The 22,093-nt window shown below is 37.9% G+C and overlaps 2 protein-coding genes across 19 annotated transcripts in view; one reads left to right on the plus strand and one right to left on the minus strand.

The window, feature by feature from the left end:
• The window catches only part of picalma (phosphatidylinositol binding clathrin assembly protein a), a 54,642-nt gene extending 43,870 nt beyond the window's left edge, over positions 1-10,772 (plus strand). For 9 of the 18 annotated variants that reach the window (XM_052115872.1, XM_052115873.1, XM_052115875.1 and 6 more), the window contains 7 exons: positions 1,020-1,050; positions 1,152-1,251; positions 1,979-2,002; positions 3,860-3,919; positions 8,391-8,495; positions 9,118-9,221; positions 10,629-10,769. In XM_052115872.1, the coding sequence (XP_051971832.1) occupies positions 1,020-1,050; positions 1,152-1,251; positions 1,979-2,002; positions 3,860-3,919; positions 8,391-8,495; positions 9,118-9,210 (413 nt within the window). In that variant the 3' untranslated portion in view covers positions 9,211-9,221; positions 10,629-10,769. Of the gene's footprint in view, positions 1-1,019; positions 1,051-1,151; positions 1,252-1,978; positions 2,003-3,859; positions 3,920-8,390; positions 8,496-9,117; positions 9,222-10,628 lie in introns of all 18 variants that reach the window. The other 9 variants (XM_052115874.1, XM_052115876.1, XM_052115883.1 and 6 more) reach the window with 4 other exon arrangements.
• A 3,923-nt stretch (positions 10,773-14,695) lies between these two features.
• Positions 14,696-21,744, minus strand: ccdc83 (coiled-coil domain containing 83). The gene is made up of 10 exons (XM_052116618.1): positions 21,654-21,744; positions 21,463-21,550; positions 21,251-21,335; positions 20,927-21,095; positions 20,546-20,713; positions 18,725-18,816; positions 18,162-18,230; positions 17,950-18,068; positions 17,746-17,843; positions 14,696-14,914 (listed from the first exon to the last, which is right to left on the minus strand). The coding sequence occupies exons 2-10, from the start codon at positions 21,513-21,515 to the stop codon at positions 14,751-14,753; spliced, it is 1,017 nt and encodes a 338-aa protein (XP_051972578.1). The 5' UTR covers positions 21,516-21,550; positions 21,654-21,744; the 3' UTR covers positions 14,696-14,750.
• Between the last annotated feature and the right edge of the window lie 349 nt (positions 21,745-22,093).

A 22,093-nucleotide genomic window follows, 5' to 3' on the forward strand; every position in this document is an offset into this window, starting at 1 on the left:
ATTCAACAGTGAGATCCTTTCACTGCATGTTGAGAGCAAAGTTGTTTCATGTAATGTGTATCAAATGATGATAACCATGCAACCCTTTTGTCATTGAATGTCTCTTAATATCTTTACTGTTCTTTACAGTCAGTTGTTGATACAAAAAAAAAAAATCAATAATAATAATTCTAATCACGCATAACACACTTTTTGAAATAAAGCCATTAGAGTCCTCTCTCATTAACATGAGTTAATTTACAGATGCTTTTTAGAGAAATGTCTAATTTCTTAAATAGACAGCACCTGTTTTAAGCACATGTTCTAGAAATCAATGTAATACCCGTTTAATTATGCTATTAAACAATAAACATAACAAAAATAATATATACATATTTATTGATTAAATACATGGATACATGGTTAATTTTTTTTTAAAGTTAATTCTGACCGAAATGAAGAAAAAATATAAAAATGTAATTAGTCAAATTAATATTTTCTTAATGTGCTTAGTTAGAATGTCCCCTGTATAATTAACAGCATTAGCTAGGAGCTAATTTTTCATATGTATGCAAAAGGGACCTTATGCATGCGTATGACATATTAATCAATATTTAATCCGAATCAAATCAGGAAATCTGTATCAATACCCAGCCCTACTCTCTTCCCTCAGTCTTGTATCATGGATGAAAAAGTAAATGTTGGCAGAAATTAAAATTTTTAGTTGAGCTATTAAGTATTAACATTGTTCCACCAGCAGTATCACTTTTTATTTATCTTAGATTTAGATGTTTTGAAAGTAAACCATTTTATTTTTTTGATCATTTTCAAAAAGAAAAATTGAGAACCACTTTATTAAACCCAAAATTTCTTGTTATGAAGATTTCCTGTTATCATTTGTGTTTCTGCTCTCCTACATTTGCATATTTGCAAATTAAAGACAATGGAGCGCAAAGTGCAGTGTGATCACACCTATAAAGTACATTTAGGATTATGTAATGTCTTGAATAGTCTTCATCAGTTTGTGTTCTCTCTTACAGATCTCGGTTTTGGAAATGGAACAACGAAAAAGTATGAACCTTTACAGCAGCACTCGTCTCAATCATAATTCAAAATTTCATCCACACACAAAAAGTAATGTTATCATGATTGTTTCTTCTATTTCTTCTCAGTGACATCCACTGGAGTCAGCCAGGTGAGAAGAAGTTGACTGGAGGAAACAACTGGCAACCCAAGATGGCTCCGACCACAACCTGGAACCCTGCCACCATGGTGAGGACAAAAATATATGCTTTCTTTGAGCCAAATGCTTGAAAAGGTTTTCTTCGGCCAACAAATAGACAATAGCTGAAGATAATCTACTGATTCTGAAACACAAGCTCTGTTTCAAACACTAGTGAGTTGCCTTGCCATCTACTGTCTACATAAAAAGATGCCTTCTGAGGCAGCATCCTGAATCCTGATTGAAATGTAACCTCATAAGTGATTGAATTGAAATACTATATAGGCTCAGCTGTATAGGCTCTGCCACTCACATGCCACACGATCTGTGAAGCACACGAGATACTGCTGCATTCCATTCAAAGTCTGATGTGGGATATTCCTAATTGATATCTCCAGATTTCGACCAAATATCATTCCATTTGCTAAGGCAAATATGATGTATAAATAAAGAAAACATTTCTAGTTTTGCCTCAAAAGTGGAGAACATGTACAATGCTGCCTTCAATTTTTGCTTAAGTCTTATAAGACTGCCTTATTTTGCTGCCTACTGTTTAGAATAGTCTTCATATTGGGAATGCATCTATGATGCTAAAAATGTTGGTTGACAGCTCACAAGGTTTTGGAACAGAGCCGTAGTCCACATTTCAAAAAAGCGGTTCTGTCTTGTCTGTCTCTAATATGTGTGCTTACAGTGCGAGTTGTCTTATTGTGCTTTGAACACCTTTTAATTGTGTCTGTTGCACTGTGTAACCATTCTCGTCTGGGGGATAAACAGAATGGCATGCTTTTCCCACAATACGTAAGTCTGATTAAGTAATTCTCTGAAATGCATGAGAATATTAACCACACCGCCGTGTGTGTGCACGCAGAATCACACAGAAGCTCATCAGCTGATCTAACTAGACCACACTTGGGCATGGCAGAAAGCTCTGACCCTCCTCTGCCCTTTCCTCTCATCAATTTCATTTGTTTACCACCATCAGCAAATAACTGAAGTCACTTGGCATGAAGAAATGGGAGTGTTTCCAATAAAGGGTTTACGGGACGATGTGCAACATCTTGATTTTATTTTTAGTACAAACCAATACACACAGCTCAGTGGTTGAGGCTCAGGGTTACTAACCAGAAGGTCGGGGGTTCAAGCCCCAGCACCACCAAGATGCCACTGTTGGGCCTTTGAGCAAGGCACTTAACTCCAGGTTGCTCCGGGGGGATTGTCCCTGTAATAATTGCACTGTAAGTCGCTTTGGATAAAAGCGTCTGCCAAATGCATAAATGTAAATGTACCTAAACATTCTGATGAAATACCTTCCACCGGATAATGATTGTTTTCTTTTATACAATATGATGAGCTGAATTTCAGTACATAAGCATGATGTTATGACATGTTTAAAAGCTACTGTATAGCTCTTTGTGTTTGCCAAACACCTGTTTTATTGAAGATACCTTTCTGTAGGTATGTTTGGGTTTTTTTGTTACCCGTCATAGTCGAGAGACCTTCCATGGGAGAACTCCAACAAGCTAGCCTGCCGCTACGGTCCCTCATGTATCGTATCGTTTGGCTTTTAAGTTGAGACTTGACATGCTTATGTGGTCTTCCAAAAACAGCAAAGTACTTAATTTCTGTCATAAATCACATTCAGTTTTGTTTTGTACAAAAATTATGGTTTGGAGTGCCTTCATCACTTGATCATTGACACAGAATCGCTGTTGTGTGTTTGTGATGTGTGCATCAGTATATTTTCCCAGGACACATTGCAAAGGTTCTGCCCTATTCCAACCAGCTTAGAACTTACACAGCTCTAAAAAGAATGTCACAATCTATTGTCAAATTTGTAAATGCTTTAATTGCATAAACACACACACACAAAAACTAATTTGATAAACATGTTAAGATTAATCGTGTGCATTAATGGGTTAATTTCAAAAGCTTTAATATGAAGTAAATTGTACACTTTGTAACTTCATTAGTTGGTGACCAATACATCTGTTGATTATGAAAGGAATATAGGGAGATATGAAATGGAAAGGATCTGTACTAGTCATCATAGTCTGTGTTCTCTTAAAACATGTTTATTTTACTAATTATTGGTAATTTGGTCAGCGTTCTCTCAGTTAGCTAAAATTAAGAGGCCATGCAGAGTACATCAGTGGAAATAAAAGCGAGTCTATGGCTTCTAAAGTCCTTAAAATCTCACCGCTCCGTCACAAAGAGCTTCTCTCTTCCAGCAGCAGAGCCCTGCACCTGCAACTAATCACTCTGCCTTCAAAGAGAACAACAACAACACATGCACACACACACCATCTGTTTCTCTCTCTGTCGCTCTTTCTCTATCTCCTTGACTATATTCCTGGTTGGAGTGTGTAAAGACATCTCTAATGTTTCCCAGATGTGAGCAGCTTTCTATGAAGAAAGCAAAGAAGACTTAAGTATTTTTTTGCTAAATAGTTTAAAAGGCGCTCTGTTAGTCCACTCGCATAAAGTTGCCTTTGCTCACAGAGCTGTGCATGTGTAAATGTGGAAACTGAGATGCTTGTCTGAGGCAGTTGTAATGTCATGGCCGCATGAGTGGATTTTCTTTCAATGTAACAGACTGATGTCATGTCATGTTATACCCATGCTATTTCTGTTCTAACACCAAACCTGTCTTCTTAGGCTCCCTCTGTAATGGCCTTTCCTGCCACAACGCCCACAGGCATGATGGGATATGGAATGGTGAGTGGAAAATGGGGATTGGTAGATTTGTTACATCCATCAGTATCTTCCTTCCAAAACTAGTTAGTGCAATTTCCACACTCTGTTTCTTTTGAATCTGAGCATAGTTTAGAGAAACCTGTCTGTCACAGGACAGCCACTGGAAGTCTAAAGGCCAAACAGTTCTCATCGCAAAACCATTCCGTGCCGATCCGGGCCAGCTGGTGCGGTTAAGGTTTCTTTTTCCACTGTTGTAAGTCACAGATCTGTCTTTTGGTGAAGCCGTGAGAGGATGTTGAAGCACGCTATGGAGGATGATAGCATATTCCAGTTTTTAGGACTGCTTTTTCCCCTGGTTTTACTGTCTTAACAAATAGCAAAGACCATGTCGCAAAAAGGAAAGTATAGAGGAAAAAGGTGCTAGGTTTACCATAATTAGCTGAGGGCTTGTGTTTACCACAGGACATGAACATATAGAAGAGTAAAAGTTCCCAGACTAGCTAAAAAGGATATTTATTGACAAAATATTATGTAAGTATTAAATGAAAATGCTTCCCTGACAAAAAAGGTATGTAGAAAAATGAATGTAGTCAATAATACTAGTTAAACCATCATAATAAATCATGAAGATTCATTAAACGAGTCATCACATTCTAAAGCCATTCTACCAGCATGGTTGAGTATGATTAGCTAACCGTAAGTGAATTCTAAGCCAAGAATGGTTTATAATCGTGCTGTGCCGAGTCGTGCTCAAGTTTAAATGCTAATGCAACCGTTCCGTACACCGAATGGTTTGGCCCAATGGAGGAAAAGTGGCTCAAGAGAACAATTTTGCCTTTGGACAGCAGTATGGCAGCAGCATATCTGGAATATAAGCTCAGAAGTGACTGATTTGGAATGCTCTACATGGGCAGGATCACAGGCGTGTGGAGTATTAATTGTATGATGCGGAAAACGCGAGAGGAACAAGACAATACCCCTACGCAAATTTGGCTACAATTAAAAAATGTAGTTAAAAAAAATCCTGTTTTAGGAATGACTGTGTAAAATGTATGTTGCAGAAATAATGTGAAAGTCTCTTCCAGTAATGTTAACCACAGACCTTAATGTACTCTACTTTCAATACTGTATATCGAAAACCATAGCAAATTCCACAAGGAACCCATGGCGACTATTGTTGCATTCCAGAGGAAGTTGGATAGGGGAATACTTGAATTGAAATTCCCCACTTCCAACCTATAAGTGTTCCAGTCAATCAGACATGTATACCAGGCAATGGTACCATGATTTAACAATTGCATGCTCTTATACCAATTGTGCAAAAAACTGAAAATTCATGAAAGCGAAATGCATGTTCGCTTAAAAACAGCTGACAAAAAAATAAGGTGTCATATTATTTTATATTAAACTTGCCTGTTCAGAATTACATTAGTCTCCAACATCTTGAAAATGACATCAAACGACACTTCTTACTGAGATATGGTTTGATCTGACTCCCCTTTCCAATGGTTATTTTCAAGCAGTAGGTGGGAGAATTCCGAGGAACGAATTCTCTGGAACAAACCATGAGCCTTCTGGTTTGGCCTACAAATTGACCTTTTGAAACAGCCTTCATGTCTTGAGCACTCCTTAAAATGCTGCCTACGGAGACGGCTAGGTTTTTGAATGGAACGAGTGTCACAAGTTTGAGTTGGCTTTCCAGTTCCTGTATATTCTGAGAGACTGCAATGATGTTGTCAGTTTCCACTGGTGTAGTGTGGGTGTACAGAACACTATGAAGAGCTCTTTGGAGCTGAAGTACTTCTTCATTGAGCGTAGGTCAATGTTACATAGGCTCTGTTTCTCCCTCTGTGGCAGTATGTGTTTTATCACTTTAGAAAGGATAGTTACATTGCTTTCTCCTCCATGGTGGCCTTCAGAGATCTGTATGTTCTTGATTAACGTTTGAGTGGAAGCTTGTAATCTACAATTAAAGTCAAGGCTGAGTTTCCTCATCTGACCAGTAAATAGTTATCCTATCCTCATTATATAAATTGCTGTAGTCTACTGTGGATCTTGAATAATACTCATACCCTTTACTCTAGATTAGAATTAAAGAGCATAGGCTGAGGAGACCATCAAGGAACAAAGGCTCTGGTTAATGGTTAAATGGGAATCGTTTAGTAAATACTTTTTAGTAACTGTATCAGCACTTATGCAGCTGCTGCTGTGTCATCCTTTTTGGATCCTCCAACCCTTTTACCTATCTTAAAATCTATTTCCCTCTTGAGTTACAACTAATGTAAAAGTTGTGAGTCTGGATCTCTCCAAATACATTGCGTTTCTCTTCTTGCTGAGAAACCGATAAAGGGAAGGTTCTTTGTGTATCTTATCTTGAATTATTTTTCAGGTGTATTTAAATAATAACTCCAGTTAAATCAGATGAATCAGTTAATTCAGAATTGCTCACATCCATCTTCACCAGATACTAACAACTTGTCCTAGACCAGCTATGACGGCGACAAGAGATTTTGTCAGTCACTTCATGCTGGGTAGACCCAACCCACAGTGAAATCTCCATTGATCAAAATTACCACTCCACATATCTGTATATTTTAAGTTATGTGTATAATTTCTTCCATAATATAGTTTTTCCCATTTTAATATGCAAAGACAACTATAAGTAAGCAATTTGTACATTGATTCCCTTGAAAATTGACAATGTTTACATGGACAGAAGAAAGCGGCTTATTATGAGAAAGTGGGTAACTGCGAGAAAACGGCATTCTTGTTTACAGGCACTGAATAAGCGGGGTACTCTTTTCTCCCATACACCTGCTATTGGTCGGTAAGCAGCTTTCTCCACAGCAACGTAATTTCCCTCTAACAAACATGGTATCCACAGAAGACTTTACTATTTTAGTCTCTGGTGCTTCGCTTTATTTCCAGATATTCCAGATTTGTTGCCATGTTTGTTTCCTTCACTTTCCACCACAGCCTGTAGCGGAATTCTACTGCAATAGTGGGGTTTCCCTCTTATGTAAAACTCTGGGATTCCCCAAATGTACGAGCACATGTGTGGACGTTAGGGACAGTCAACATTTTACATTGGTGTGTATTAATGGGTATAGTTGATAGTGTATGTGATTTCTCCCAGAAATGTTGAATTCTTTCTGCTGTGTTGACACGTTGGGCTCCATCCTATAATGTTTGTTATCCTGGTCTGATTCACGCAAGCGCACTCTTCAAACACCCATCAGAACGTTGCTGATGTGTTTACATGGCAACATTAAGCTGCATTTGCCGAGTGAATCCTAGGTGTGTTAAACCACTTTCTTTTAATCCCTTAAACGGCTTAAGGAAATCAGAATTCTTGTTTACATGATGTTTCAGAATGCCGCTTTCTGCTAAAACCTTGGAATAAACAGTTTTCTGAAGTTCATGTAAACGTGGTTCATGTAAAGACTGGCTCTGTGACACAATCAAAAAGATTGATTTGTTTGGGAATCAAGACCAGCCTGACACCACCATTTTTTTAAATTAATTTATTTTACCAATGGCATGAATTTTTGGCGCAATGAAAATTATCATATTTGCAATTCCATGTAGTGACGATTGTCACATTTTTCTCACTAACAGCAAAATAATGTGAAAAAATACTTGCTGTTGTACACTTGAAAATTATGCCTCGACTAGTTAGTTGGAGGTGCAATGACTCTGCCTATCCTTCGGCTGTTTATTTTCAAATTAAGCCTGTCAATTTTATGTGTTAATTAAGTGCAAGGAATTATATATATATAAAAAAAAATTTATGCAATCAAGCATGCCCCCTGACCGTACGTATACTCTATAATGAGGAATTTTCCTAGCAACAGAGCAATTCATAATGTATTTGTGAGTCACCGTCAGAAGAGGGCAGTCAGCACAGCTCCAGCTGTACAGGCAACAAAACAACATCTGTTTAAAACTGGATGGAGCACAACAGAATATGTCTGGAGACTCATTTTTTGAAGGTTCAAACTACATTAATTAAAACTGCTGTGTGTATGACTAGATACATTGAAAACCAGTAAAACATGCAACCACAGTGAGACGCTCCCAAGTTTCCATCTCAAGCAAGAACGCATCCTTTCAAAACAGCCCAGTCTACCTTGGACATATTGACAAACTCAATTCATGGTGGATTATTGACCTCAAATGCCACTTTTTGTATTGTCTAACTAATGCTTTACATGTTTGCCACAATAATGTAATGTCTTTGAATTGTCAGAATTATTACGTTTACTATCATTATGTATTGATTTATTTTGATTTGGGAGCCCATTTCGGCAAATATTGATATGCAGTTAACTTGATTAAATAATCAGCATATCATGTAATTAATTTGATTATACATGATAATCAATTGACAGCCGCCCTTTAAACACAAGCTACGATATTCATTTATGATATATATGTTTTGTTTCTCTTTTATTTAAGTATATATTTGAACCCGTTTTATTTTCCGTGCTAGCCGCCTCAAATGGGCTCCATGACAATGATGACCCAGCCCACCATGATGTACACGCAGCCTATGATGAGGCCAGCCAACCCATTCGGCCCAGTCTCAGGCGCACAGGTATGACCTTTCATTCAACGAGTTTACAAAGACCTTTCTACTATCAATTGACCCTTGAGTACAACCAAAATACCTTGTCCAATCAGATTTGTCCATTTTAGACCACTAGCACGTAGGGCGTCGTATCCATAGATTTCAGCTGAATGCCTTTTCATGCTATCCAGCCCCATGATCCTTCTTGATATGGCATCATCAGTCAAACTCTGACTGATGATGCTCTATTCCGAATGCTCTAGAAGCAGCTCTAGAACTTCAAAGCCTCTATTCAGAATACACTATTTCACATTAACGTGCCATTGCAGTGCTGTTCTGAATATGAAAGCTAGCATGGTGGCATTCACATATATCTGGGGAAGGATATGTATGCCACACCTGCACCAGATTCTCAGCTTGAAATACATATCGTGCACTCCACCATCCCTTCATTTCTGTAGTAATGCTAGCACAGGAAATCACTACCATCCCACAGCCCTGCAAACCAAGAGAACTGGGTCTCACTGGGGTTTTGTAGCTTGCAAAGATCTCTCTCTCTCTCTTCCATTCTCTATAGCCTGTCTGGCTGTGAATTTTCCTCTTGTTTGTCCCTGGACCCTTTCATTCTCTCTCGTTCTCTTTGAACTAGCTCTCTACAGCTTCTAGTCCTTCCAGTTCAAGTCCTCTCAGAGCTCCGGGACAAGACCCTTTTGCACAGATCTCTCTGAAGGATTTCCTTTAGAGCGACTTTAGGTACAGCATGTCTGCTGTGTGTGTGTGTGTGTGGGTGTGATAGGCAGCTGCTTCTTGCTTATTCAGTGTTTGAGTGTGTTTCTACTTTCAAAACATAACGTTTTACCTTTACCTGAATTCTCCATGTGCAAGCTGTAATACTAATCTATTCTATATATGTCACTATGGCTGCATTTACACTGCAAGGCCTAATGCACGGATCCGATATCTTGACAAGTCTTCTTTTTTTTTCCACACTGTGTCTTTTGGAAAACACTGGCCAAAAGTGCTTTCAAAGGGTTGGCTTTATTTTCAGAGGGGGCTTCCAAGTTTGTTGAAAGATAAAATGTATTATTTTTTAGAGACATTAAAATGTCAACATTTAATTTTTTTTATACTCTTAAAATAAATGTCATTAGTTAACATGAACTATCAATAATCAATACTTTTAGTTCATGTTGATTTCAAATATATATATATATATATATATATATATATACAAATGTTAAATCTTTTGAACATTGTGTCTTGATGTGTGTCAGGTTTGTAGAAATGTAATCTTTGTGTCCATGTTGTTTTCAATTTAATAACAGCATTTTTCAAACACAATTTTCATGGTAAACATTTGTTTTTTTTTTTAAATATCATACGTTTTTGAGTCAAGAATATCTCCGGGTTACATAGTATGACCTGAACAAAATGTGCATTTTTTTTCTTTTTCTTTTTATTTGAACCAGAGGAGAATTGGAAACAAGTGTTTAGATTATGGTCATAGACGAACCACATTTAAACATTGGCCCAAACTTGATGTCAAAAACCTGATTTCATCGGATCTGTCCCAGATGTCTTTTAAAAAAAAATTGGAATTGGTTGACAGTGTAAATGCAGCCTGCTATGATGATTTGTAACAGTTTAGCATCTGTACAAATAAATCTTTCCCCTAAAACTTAGCTGTATTACGTTATAAGGGGCGTAGCTCCAAACCTGTGTTTTGTTTTTTTTTAATCCTGTTTTTGAAGGTAATTTAAAGGTCTTGCATGAATGTTCCCATATAGAAAGTTTATTTTCTTCTGGGCTTTCAGTTTTAAATTATTTTCATAGCCATTTATCCTGTCTTGAGTTGCTGCTTCATGAACTCTCATCAGTCATTGGCTGCTTTATTGAATACATTTACATATTCAGTTCATCTTGTGGCACTTTTGAAATCAGGAAGTTCAGTCATCCAACAAACATCCAAACTTAATGTCCTGAAGAACTTTTTAAAACCCATCAAAACCACTGATGTCATGTGCACATTCATCATGAGCTTGAGGATAACGTGGTCTGTAGTTTCAAGCATCAGACACAGCAGGTTAATGGCGAAATAAGCCAGCATCATCCTAAAATGACACTAAACGGCATCAGTAATATGCATTTCTCTGATTTCAGATGCAGTTCATGTAGGCGAAGGAGGATTGACGCTTCCCAATGATGAATTACAAACCAAATCTCAAACCTTTTAATCTCGCTCCATTTGGCTGTTGCACTCTGAGTGTTTGGCCCCAGTACAAACCTGTACAGGAATCAGAGGGCAGGGTGGGAGGGGCATTGCAGAATATGATTGGGGGGGTTTGGGGTGCCGAGATGTCAGATGGAAGACACAATGCTCAATTTGTAATTTGTGTAACGCAGAAACTGTCTGCTGTTATTGTACTGATCGGCGTCTGTAATCAAAAACAAGGGTGTTGAGAGAGCTTGAGAGAATCCAGTTGTCATGGGTTATTACACATCAGCTTCACTTTATCTACCAAAAACAAGAGATTTGGGTGGGTATGGGTGGAATTTTTCTGTATTTGATGATCTATCAAGCATTACCTAATTTAACCACCACCAATTAGAAATTATAACATCAGTTTCTACTATGATTTCTACTTTAATTTTTATGTTATGACGTTTGCAGTAGACATTCCTTGTGTATTGTCTGTATTTATTTATGATTTACTCACTGAGGACATGAGAAGAAATGAATGATTTTGGTTTTTGTCAAGGAATATGCATTCATATGGGTATGATTGGTTGTATAATTCGGATTTTCAGAGTGATTGAAATATGAAAAATATATAATATAAAACTGGGGGAGAATGGACATCTATAAACTGACTGATACAGCACTAAGTATTCTCTAAAGCAGTTGGATGTCTAAGGCAATTTCTTTGAAGCTCAGATATGCTCATCACCTTGCATTCGTAAAGGATATACTGTAGGATAAAAAAAAAATACAAATCATTACGCCCCACTGTCAGTTCTGTGCCCCGGGGTTTCTAGGTGGGGTGGGAGCATTTATTGGATTAGCAAAGCACTACATTTGTGATTCTGCGGCATTGCATTGGGGAATTTCTGTATTGCTTTATGCTTGGCATGTCATTATTGTACATGGACAGTTATACAGCTGCCTTTTCAACCTGAATGTGCAGAGTCGCCTTCATTTTCGGCCCATCATTCCCCATGCCAGAGAAGTGTATTGTGTATGTTTGTTGGACTGTGTTGTGTGTTTGAGTGTGTGCATGTGTGTGTGAATGTGAGGATCGCAGGTTGCTGTCATTGGGATGGGGACTGAAGTGTTTCGGAACATAAGCTGTAGGTCCAGTAGCGTAAAGATAGGGGGCGCTGTTGATCAGTGCTCAGTGTACATACAACAGCAAATGAAGGATGGTTCGAATATGTGGGCGATTCTATCCATTGACCTAGCATATGTACTGCAATCATCCTTGCAGATTCTATTTTTGTTTGTATGACAAAAAATAATGCAGAATTAGGGTGATTTTCAAATAAAGTGCAGCTTCCACAGAATTTAGTGTGCAGTCTCATATTTTTCGGTTTTAAGTAAGGATAAAAGAACCTTTACTCACATGAATGTTATACACAGGCAGAAACAAGAAAATATCCAACACACTTTTGTTGCTTACAAAGAATACACTGTATTTATGCTGCCTTCATGTGCTGTTGGAATAACTTCTGCTACCTAATTCCCAATGTGCTTTTAAGTCCTTGTGGTCACATAGTGATTCGCCTCAATCGGGGTGGCGGAGGACGAATCCCAGTTGGCTCCGCATCTGAGACCGCCAACCCGTGCATCTTATCACGTTGCTTGTTGAGCGCGTTGCCACGGAGACATAGTGTGCGTGGAGGCTTCACGCCATCCACCTGCAGCATCCACACTCATCACGCGCCCCACCGAGAACAAACCACATTATATCGACCATGAGGAGGTTTGGTTGCTTAGGATACCCGGCTGGAGTCACTCAGCACGCCCTGAGGTTTGAAACTCAGGGGTGGTAGCCAGCATCTTTTACCACTGAGCTACCCAGGCCCCCTTGTCCACCTGTGTTTGAAAGAAAGCTTACTGCCCCCTGCTGAACTCACAAAGGCGATACTTTAAGCTCAATGGTAGGAATATAAAAAAATTACAAAATTAATCACACTAAATTTAACACATTAAATCCACAGCCCTGACATCAACTTTGAAAAACGTGTACGGAGACACCAGCGTTCTGTTGTTTTTGTTATGTTGCATCTAACATTTTATGCTCAAGTACATGTTCGGTCTGAATAGCATTCATTAACAAAGTAAATGTTGACTGAGGCAGTCTGCTTAACATCTCCTTTTATGTTTCTCCTTTTATGTTTCATTTTATGTTTCCTCTATGAACATAATGAAGAAAGTAATTTGGTTTGAAACAACGTGACTGAGTAAATAATGACACAAATTTTGTACTTTGATTAAATATCCCTTGAAGACCTTCGTTTGGAATTTTTCTAACCGGTTTTAGCCAAACCTTGAGTGATGGGGGGAAAAAAAGCCTGCTTATGCATCTTTTTTCTCATTTATTTATCCAAAGTTATAAGCTTTGATCACCTAAATCTGTGGCAAGCAGGTGTCACTGATGTCTGTTTTTCCACTCTGTGTTGATGTTGGTGGCTTGTGAAATTCCTGGATGATCTTTGAGGTAACAGGCCACCTCTCAGTTTGGGACAGGCCAAAGGGCATCTCCTGGAGTTCCGATGGTGGTGGGTGCAGGTTAGCAGCTTTACCTACCACACACAGGATCCTCTGCTCCAATGAGCCCAGATGCATCAGCTCCTTCACACAAACACAAATGCAAAGCCACTCAAAGCCGGTTCCTGTTTGGCTTCATTAACAAGGGCAGCGACTGTTCCCCTGCCCTACTCATGCCATCTATATTCCAGCCCACGAGGGCTGGATCTAGCAGAGGGAAAATCACAGACACTGTTTCCACAGGCCTTATCTCACTAATGACCTACTGAAAGGGACGATTTAAGATTCGGTGTGTCTTTGGCGCAGCCATTCCTGGGTATTTTGCCTGATAACATTTCTTATAAAAAGAAGCATAGAAGGCTTTCTGAGATGGTATGTTGTTAGTCATACATTCATTGCCAATCAAAAATATATGACAGTTTATTGACGTCCTCTTCAAGCTGCTTTGTGTTAATAGGTGAGACAAAACTATTAGCATTCTGTTTGAATAGATTAAGATTCAGCTTTATTGTCATTGTACAGGTACAGAGCCAATGAAATGCAGTTGTTTTCACATATCCCAACTAAGCTGGGGTCAGAGCGCAGGGTCAGCCATGAAACAGCACCCCTGGAGCAATAGTGGTGTCTTGATTGTACTGAAGCTTGAACCCCCGACCTTTCAGTCAGTAACCCAGCGCCTTAACTGCTGAGCCACCACTGGCTTTATAAGTTATAAGAAAACATGGTCATATCAGGCTCGAAAGGGATAGCTGACCAAATTTTAAGATGTTTCAGAAGTATCCAAACAATTATAGAATCTTCCAATTAGTTTGAGCTCATTATAAAGGAATATTTGGGGTTCAATACAAGTTAAGCTCAATCAACAGCATTTGTGCCATAAGGTTGATTACCACAAACAATTATTTTGACTACTTCCTTTTGTATGAAAAAAAAAAAGTGAAAGTCGAGGTTGCATACGGGACTTACAATATAAAATAATGTTTTCTAGTTTTTTTTTTTTTTTTTTTCTACATTTCTGGTTGAATTCTGAATTCGAACACTATGTGGCACAAAAGCAAAAAGGATCCTTTAAAACAACTATATTTAAGCTATTACAAATCTAACTTTATTGATAGTGCATAGTATTTTGATATTAATTATATATTTTATTATGTATACATTTTAATATCATTTCAAAAGATAGTCTCATTTTAAGGCTGACTGTGTCAAATAAAGTGCAAAAGCAAGGTGGTCTCTTTTATAACAAACCTCATATATTTTGCACAATTACTCTAAAATAATTTACTGGTACACAGTTTCCAGATAACAAGTTCATAGTATATAATCAATGCATGGAGTATTTTGTGTTACGAAGTAATTTATTGCTTGCCAGTAGCTCATCTAAATGTACTGTACAGACATTGTTACTTATTCATTTGTCTTTTAGCAAGGTAAAAATGCAATCATAGTTCCATTGATGTGTTAACATCACCAAGTGCAAATAAATATAGAGCTGTTTTCTGTTGTAAGAGTCCTTAATAGCTTACCATGAAATTAGCCTCACTGCTGAAGTGTATTTTGCTGAGGTCAAGTGCGGTGGAAGGGGTCATGCTGCCAGAATCAGTGCCATCTCTTTCCTGTTGCGCCTCCTCGGCTTCCGCAAGGGGCTGGAGGGGATACGGAGGTCTGCCAACCAACTCTGCAGAAGCATAGGCATTATGAGTGAATTGGTAGCAGATGGCATGAAGTTACATGTCAATGTAAGGTTGATTTTGTTGGGAGTAGGTGTACACGGCAACTGTTAGACATTAGAATAAGGCTTCTACTCTGAGACAATTTATTTAAACTGCTGAGGACATGAGGTTTAAATAGGAAATAAAAACACTTGAGCAGCTCCGTAATGCACTGTGAAGATAACGACAAGACTTGCGCGACACTGGGAGCCATTGGGCAGGGCCGTACGAGTGCCAGTGGCAGCATTCAGACATGGCACTACAAAAACCAACCAGTTAGAAAAGCCAGGTCTCCTTAAGAAAACTACTAACACTGGGCTATGGACTTAGCCTATTTGTTACATAATGGCACTCTTTACTTTACACTTTACACACTAAAAAGTTAAAACTATTTAGAGTGATAATACCTCTCTAGTTTCACAAATAGAATTTAGTGGTTGTCACATTTTTGTCAAATTTATATGTGCCACTTTGGAACAACATTATCTTGAGGGGCAAAATACACCTCTGGAAATTACTTGACATTGTACAACTGTAATGTTATGTTAAAACACACAGTTAACAAAGTTGATACAGGTAACACAATTGACCGGACATGTAAAAGTAAAATTAGCAAGTGACAATATTCACATTGTTATTGTGTCTGATTATTTTTATATAAAAATGTAATCAAGTTAATTTTTTTAAAATTATTGAAATAAAAATTATTTCAAAATGTTCTGAATGAGTGTTCAGCTAGTGCTGAGTGAATCCTTAAAATTTTATTTGACAAATTACACATTTTTAAATTGAACATTGTAACAGGGTTTGGGATAGGAGGCGGGAACAGTCTGAGCAGCCAACAAAACTTTTAATAATAAACTCAACTTAAAACATAAGACACACACACACACACACACACACGTGGCCGCATGCGTCTCTCGAACCGGGATCTCCGGCACCCCTTCATCTCGCTCTTCCGCTGATCAGTTACTCAGCGCTGGCCGTGCACCCTCGCTGCCCGGCTATGCACTCCTCCTCATCACACTCCTCCCCTACCTGATTCAGGCCAGGGCACCATCTGGACTGACCTACTCCCCCCTCATCTTTGGAGGGGAGACGCTGCCCTTCCGGCCGTTCCGCCAGCCGGTGGTCCACCCCACCTCCAGGGAATCTGGAGGAGAGACGAGGGGAGAGGGGAAAGGGCAGCGGGAGACCCACAGAGAGAGAGAGAGAGAGAGAGAGAACTTGCTCGCCGGTCCCTGGACACGTCGTCGCCTGGTTCTCAACCACTCCTCTGCCATCTGGTGGACAACAGCCGCTCCTCCCCAGCGGACTGCAGTGAGTCCTCCGACCCCTGGTCGACGGAACGGCTCATCCCCTTCCTGGTGGATGGCAGCGGTTCCTCCGATTCCCGGCGGCCAGCAGCGGCTCCTCCCCTGGCGGATGGCAGTGGCGAGGGCTCCACGGCAGTGCATCCCTCCTCCTTCCCGGGTTTCAGCACTAATGTAACGAGGCTCGGGAAATGAGGCGGGAACCGGCTGAGCAGTCAACGAAACTTTTAATGACAAACTAAACTTAAAACAACATAAGACACACAAGGTCTTTCTCTCTCTCTTGAACTGGCATCTCCGGCTCCCATTTATCTCGCTCTCCCGCTGATCAGTTGACTCAGTGCCGGCCATGCACCCTCACCGCCAGGCCACGCCCTTCTCCTCATTTAACCCTTACCGGGTAACATAGCTTACTGGTTACAGTTGAAGTTTTTTAAACATTTTGGGTCTTTGCACAACAATGAGGCCTATAACTTCTAGGCACACGCATCTTTGGAAATGCATTTTCATAAATATTGCATAATTGTTTTTTTTTTTTGTCATTCTTTCTTTTATAAGTTTGAAGCAATAATACTTGAGAAACACTGCTGACCCAGGCTTGGCTTTTTAACAAATAATTGGGGGAAAAGAGAGAGAACGTTACTTTGAGTCCATGTTGTGCAAGTATTGGTATATTGGGGAAAACCATTCCTTTTTAAAGTGGGTTTTTCCAATGGGTAACTTGGTTGACAATTATTTTTTGAACAAATATAAAAGTAGGTATATCACAATTAATGCTTATTATATTTGTAGTATAACCAAATGTCTAGATCATTGAATCTATCTAAAATTATGAAAATAATTCATGTTTAAGGTCATTTTCATGCAAATTTACAAAGTAGAATGACCAACTGTACAAAATCGTGCTGCTAAATGCTAAGGTTTTGTGTGATATTTGCCTTGTTTTGGAATAAAAGAGATTGCTTTTCCAACATAATATTGTGTGATTTGGATAAATATAATTGGGTATATACTAAGAAAATAAGTATTGGTAAAATACATGTATAAAAACGTATGAAAGATATATCCTACAGACTTGAAATGTACCTTAAGTTATAGAATGACCCAGCGAGGTCTGCACAAATGGTGCAACCAAATTAAGTACAGAGTTAATTACAAACTAACTAGTTTTAAGCCTTATGGGCACATTTAAGTAATATGCTATGACCATCATTAATACACAACCTAAAAACATAGAGTTTTTGTTCATGATGTGTAAAACCTCACTTATGATCATTACAAAAGTCTAATGTGCTAATTAAAAAGACCTTTGTTTGCTTTTTTAGTATGTCTACTGATAGGGCGCCATCTATTGGTCATAAAATGCAAACGCTGAATCACAAACCCAATAATAAACAAAGCACTGCTCAGTGGAGGAGGGGGGAGAAGTCTTTTCATACTTTTAAAACTACCACTACAGAAGAAAAAAAAAATTGGGGGACTACCTGGTGTTTCCTCGGGGCTTATTTTCATTATGGCCTTGTCCATATCGATGTCAAAGGACCCAAGCCTTGCAATATGTGCATGAAATGCATTCCCGACGCTAGAGGGAGTAACAGAACACTTTGAATATATAGATTTGTCACTTTTAAAGCTTAAGACCTGCAATAGTCCAGAGCAGTTTAACAGCTTTAGTATCAAACCCATACCTGATCTGGGCATCATCCAGGCGGTCTTGTAAAAGCTTATTCACAAGTTCCAAGTTCTCATTTTCTAATTGCTGGACAGTGGATTCCAATACTGAGACCTCCTTAACATAGATGGCAATCTGGTGTTGGAGATTACATAGCCTACATTGTATTATCTTTCAAACACGCAATGAAAGTACAAATTGATGTATGTTACAATATATTGGCCACACCTCTTTTTTCAGGCAATCAAATAGTTTGATGCTCCGTTTATGGTGATTGCCCTGGTTTTCAATTGCTGTCTAAAACATAAAGATAGCGTCACTACCACACACTTAAGATTACTGATTTTACATTAAATATGACATTTTTAAGTCAATCTTTTTTCTCCCCAATTTGGAATTCCCAATGCACTCGAAGTCCTTATGGTGACATAGTGACTCGCCTCAATCGGGGTGGTGGAGGACGAATCTCATTTGCCTCCACATCTGAGACCGTCAATCCGTGCTTCTTATCGCGTGGCTTGTTGAGCATGTTACCGCGGAGACATAGCGCATGTGGAGGCTCACGCTATTCTCTGCGGAATCCATGCAGAACTTGCCACGCGCCCCACCGAGAACAAGATCCACATTATAGTGACCACAAGGAGGTTAACCCAACGTGACACTACCCTCCCTAGCAACGGTGTCAATTGGTTGCTTAGCCGCAACATTTAAAGATACCAGACTTAAAATATTGTGCTGTCTGAATGACCCTTTAGTCTGCATTGAGCCACACAGTAGCATATTTGCTGTACCTCAACAGCCAGCTGCATAGTTTCATCAAAAGCCTGTTCTGTCTTTTTGTCAATTTCTTCAACAGCCTCTGTCATAGACCTCTGAAAGTATTCTGAAAAAGACACATATTCTTCCCTCAGTCGTAAGTAGGGTCTACTGTACATGGGTAGTTAATCAATAACTTGTCCAATTAATTTTTTGATCAATCTCAAAATTTTAGTAGACGATGTAACAAATGTATCAGGGCCCCTGGTATAAGGGAAAATTTATATTTCAAAGTGGCTGTGAATAGTCAACACTGATTTGAGTTCTTTTCCATTTTGAATCACATTTTGCCCTCATTAGTTGATATGAAATGGATCTGTAGTGTAACAAATTAATATTTTAAAAGCAAAAATATTTAAATCTCTCAAATAATATAGTGATGACAACTAGATGCATAATAATTACAAAATAATCTGCAAAATTATATTTTAAATACTGTATAAAAGACATCTACTCAAGTATGTACTAATATGTGGGCTCCTGAATGAGTGTACAAATGAATATATACTGTATATAATAATTTTACAAGTCTGTCTGTCTGTCCTGTAAATGGGGAATATAATTCTCACCTTGTTCATAATCAGTGTTGGGTAACTAAAAAGTAATCCACTACAAGTTACTATACTTCTTTGAAGGGATAGGTCACACAAAAATGTCAATTCTCTCATGATTTACACACACTCATGCCATTCCAGATGTGTATGACTTTTTCTTCTGTAGAAAATAAATGAAGATTATTAGAAGAATATCTCAGCTCTGTATGTCCATACAATGCAATTGAATGGTGACCAGAAGGTCCAAAAAGGACATAAAAGCAGCATAAAAGTAATCCTAATTACTCCAGTAAATAAACCCATGTCTTCTGAAACTATATGATAGGTGTGGATGAGAAACAGTTTGATATTTTTTGTTTTTTTTGTTTTACTATCAATCTCAGTCTTTGACAAGCCCCAATCAGTAGGTGGCTGAATGTGGAAGCGAAAGTGTAGCTTTTCAGTAAAAAAAAACATTTGAATATTGATCAGTTTCTGACCCACACCTATCATATCGCTTCAGAAGACATGGATTTAACCACTGGAGTCAAGTGAGTTACTTTTATGTCTTTATCTCCCTTTTGGACCTCCTAAGTTCTGATCACCATTCACTTGCATTGTAAGGACCTACAGAGCTGAAATATTCTTCAAAAAATCTTTATGATCAGCAGAAGAGAGAAAGTCACAAACATCTGGGAAGGCTTGAGGGTTAGTAAATGATGAGACAATTTTCATTTTGGGGTGAACTATCGCTTTAAATTTGTGATTCAATTACATAGCTGAATACTTCATGGGAAAAGTAATTGCATAACTAATTACTTTAATTGTAAGTTACTAACAAAAACACTTTTTTACTCAATGCATTATACAAAATAATATATTCTCCTTGTCTGTTGACTTGTTAGAGGACATACACCCTTCCTGTCACGGAAACACATACAGATGTACATACAGTATTAAAGTACATTTTTGTTATTTATTTGACATAAATAATATTTGTTTTGAAATATGTAGCCATAGTAATGTACTTAAAATGAATTGATTAAAAGTCAGTAACTGTAATCTAATGACAAGAATTTAAAATGTAATGTGTTACACTACTATTTGGTCCTAAAGTAATTAGATTACAGTAGCAAATTACTTTGTAATCTGATTACACCCAACACTGTTTATAATACAATTACTGTATATTACAATTTTAAACAGAGTGCAACTCACTTTATGCTTACTGGAAAATAATTGAATTTTAAGGATAACACACACCTGACACCTCTTGGAATATACTTTGTGTTGAAGCAATATCCTTCCCCAGTTTCTGGATCTTTTGTTGGTTTTCCATGCTGCCCTCATTCTGATACTGCAGCCATTCCTGTCTCTCTGCATGCAGTTCCTCCACCTGCACCTGCAGCCTTGCAAGCTGACAGTGCAGTTCTCTCTCACACAAACACGCATAACCAATATTAACACACATTGCTGTCACACAAGCCAGCACTAGAATACAAAATCTGGTCATAGCACCCAAAATCACCCTCTTTTTTTTCCCCCCATAAATGCACAACATAGACTTTTTTATTGTCAACTTCAAAATTCTGTTCTATATTCTATTCTTCCATGCTTGAAACTTTGATAATGTCACTCTAGTACCTTCTAGTTCTTTCTCATGATTGCATTTCAGCTCTTGGTCGCTTTGGACAGCACTCTCCACCTGGTCTTTATATTCAAGCTGTGTCTGCTCCAGTGTCCTCTCTTGCTCCTTCAATTGATTATTCAAATCATGCACATGACCTGTCTGCTCCTCTCTCAGCTGCTCCTGCTGTTGATACATGTGTTTGTTTGTTTGTTTTTAACACATTTATTAGACACATTTTACTCCACCTCCTCCATATAATTACACTGTAAACATAGGGTCTATCTCACAAATTCAAAGATGAAAAGATGAAATTGTGTTTGAGCAGGCATCATTCTTACCAGCTTCATAAGCTTTTGCTTCTTGTCTTCTAGTTGGTGAAGCTCTTCCTTAAAATCTTGGAATTCTTTTCTTTTAACCTGAATTCTAGTTGAGTAAAAATAAAAAAAGAGATTAAGTTTTCTTTCATGAGTACATGACAAAGATACATTAAAGATACAGTGAAAAGTTATGTAGATTGAAACTATATTTTGTAATATCTCTCTGTACTTACTGTAACTGTATGAACGACTCTGCTAGAGGGATTTTATCTAATGTCTTGCTCATTTTCACTTATGTTTAGAAGTTATTCTTGAATCCTTCTTTTGAAAAACAAACAAACAAAAACAATAGCATTTATTTAACTATCGAACAGATTGTGTAAATGTAAAAATATTTGAGTAAGTGAGGAAAAAACAGTCTCACCTGTGGGCTGCGAGTGTTTGTTGTTGTAATTTTTTTATTCTACGTATTTATTTGCACATTTTCTGGGTGTGTTTACATGTTGCTATGGAAGCAAAGTGCACAGGGGGCGACAAAACCCGTTATATTAAACTGACACGCATGAGGGCGACGTATATGTCTATCTCTTTTATGATAAAATAAAAGTAAATCATTAATAATTAAATAATAATTTTAATTTCCTTTAGGAAATATGTGTTTGAAAGTCATCAATAGAATAGATTTTTAGATAATTAAATTGTTTAGGTAAAATAAAATGTATAAATGTTGTAAACTCAAATTTGAGATTTAGATTGTTTTTATGCTCAGTTTAATTAAAAAATATTTTTTTTTATTTAAAACCATATTTCTCACCGTATGAAAATATATAAGGAAATTAATCAATACATAATATTATATGTTTA

This window comes from Xyrauchen texanus, chromosome 43 (genome assembly GCF_025860055.1).
Source record: "Xyrauchen texanus isolate HMW12.3.18 chromosome 43, RBS_HiC_50CHRs, whole genome shotgun sequence".
NCBI classification, from domain to species: Eukaryota; Metazoa; Chordata; class Actinopteri; order Cypriniformes; family Catostomidae; genus Xyrauchen; species Xyrauchen texanus.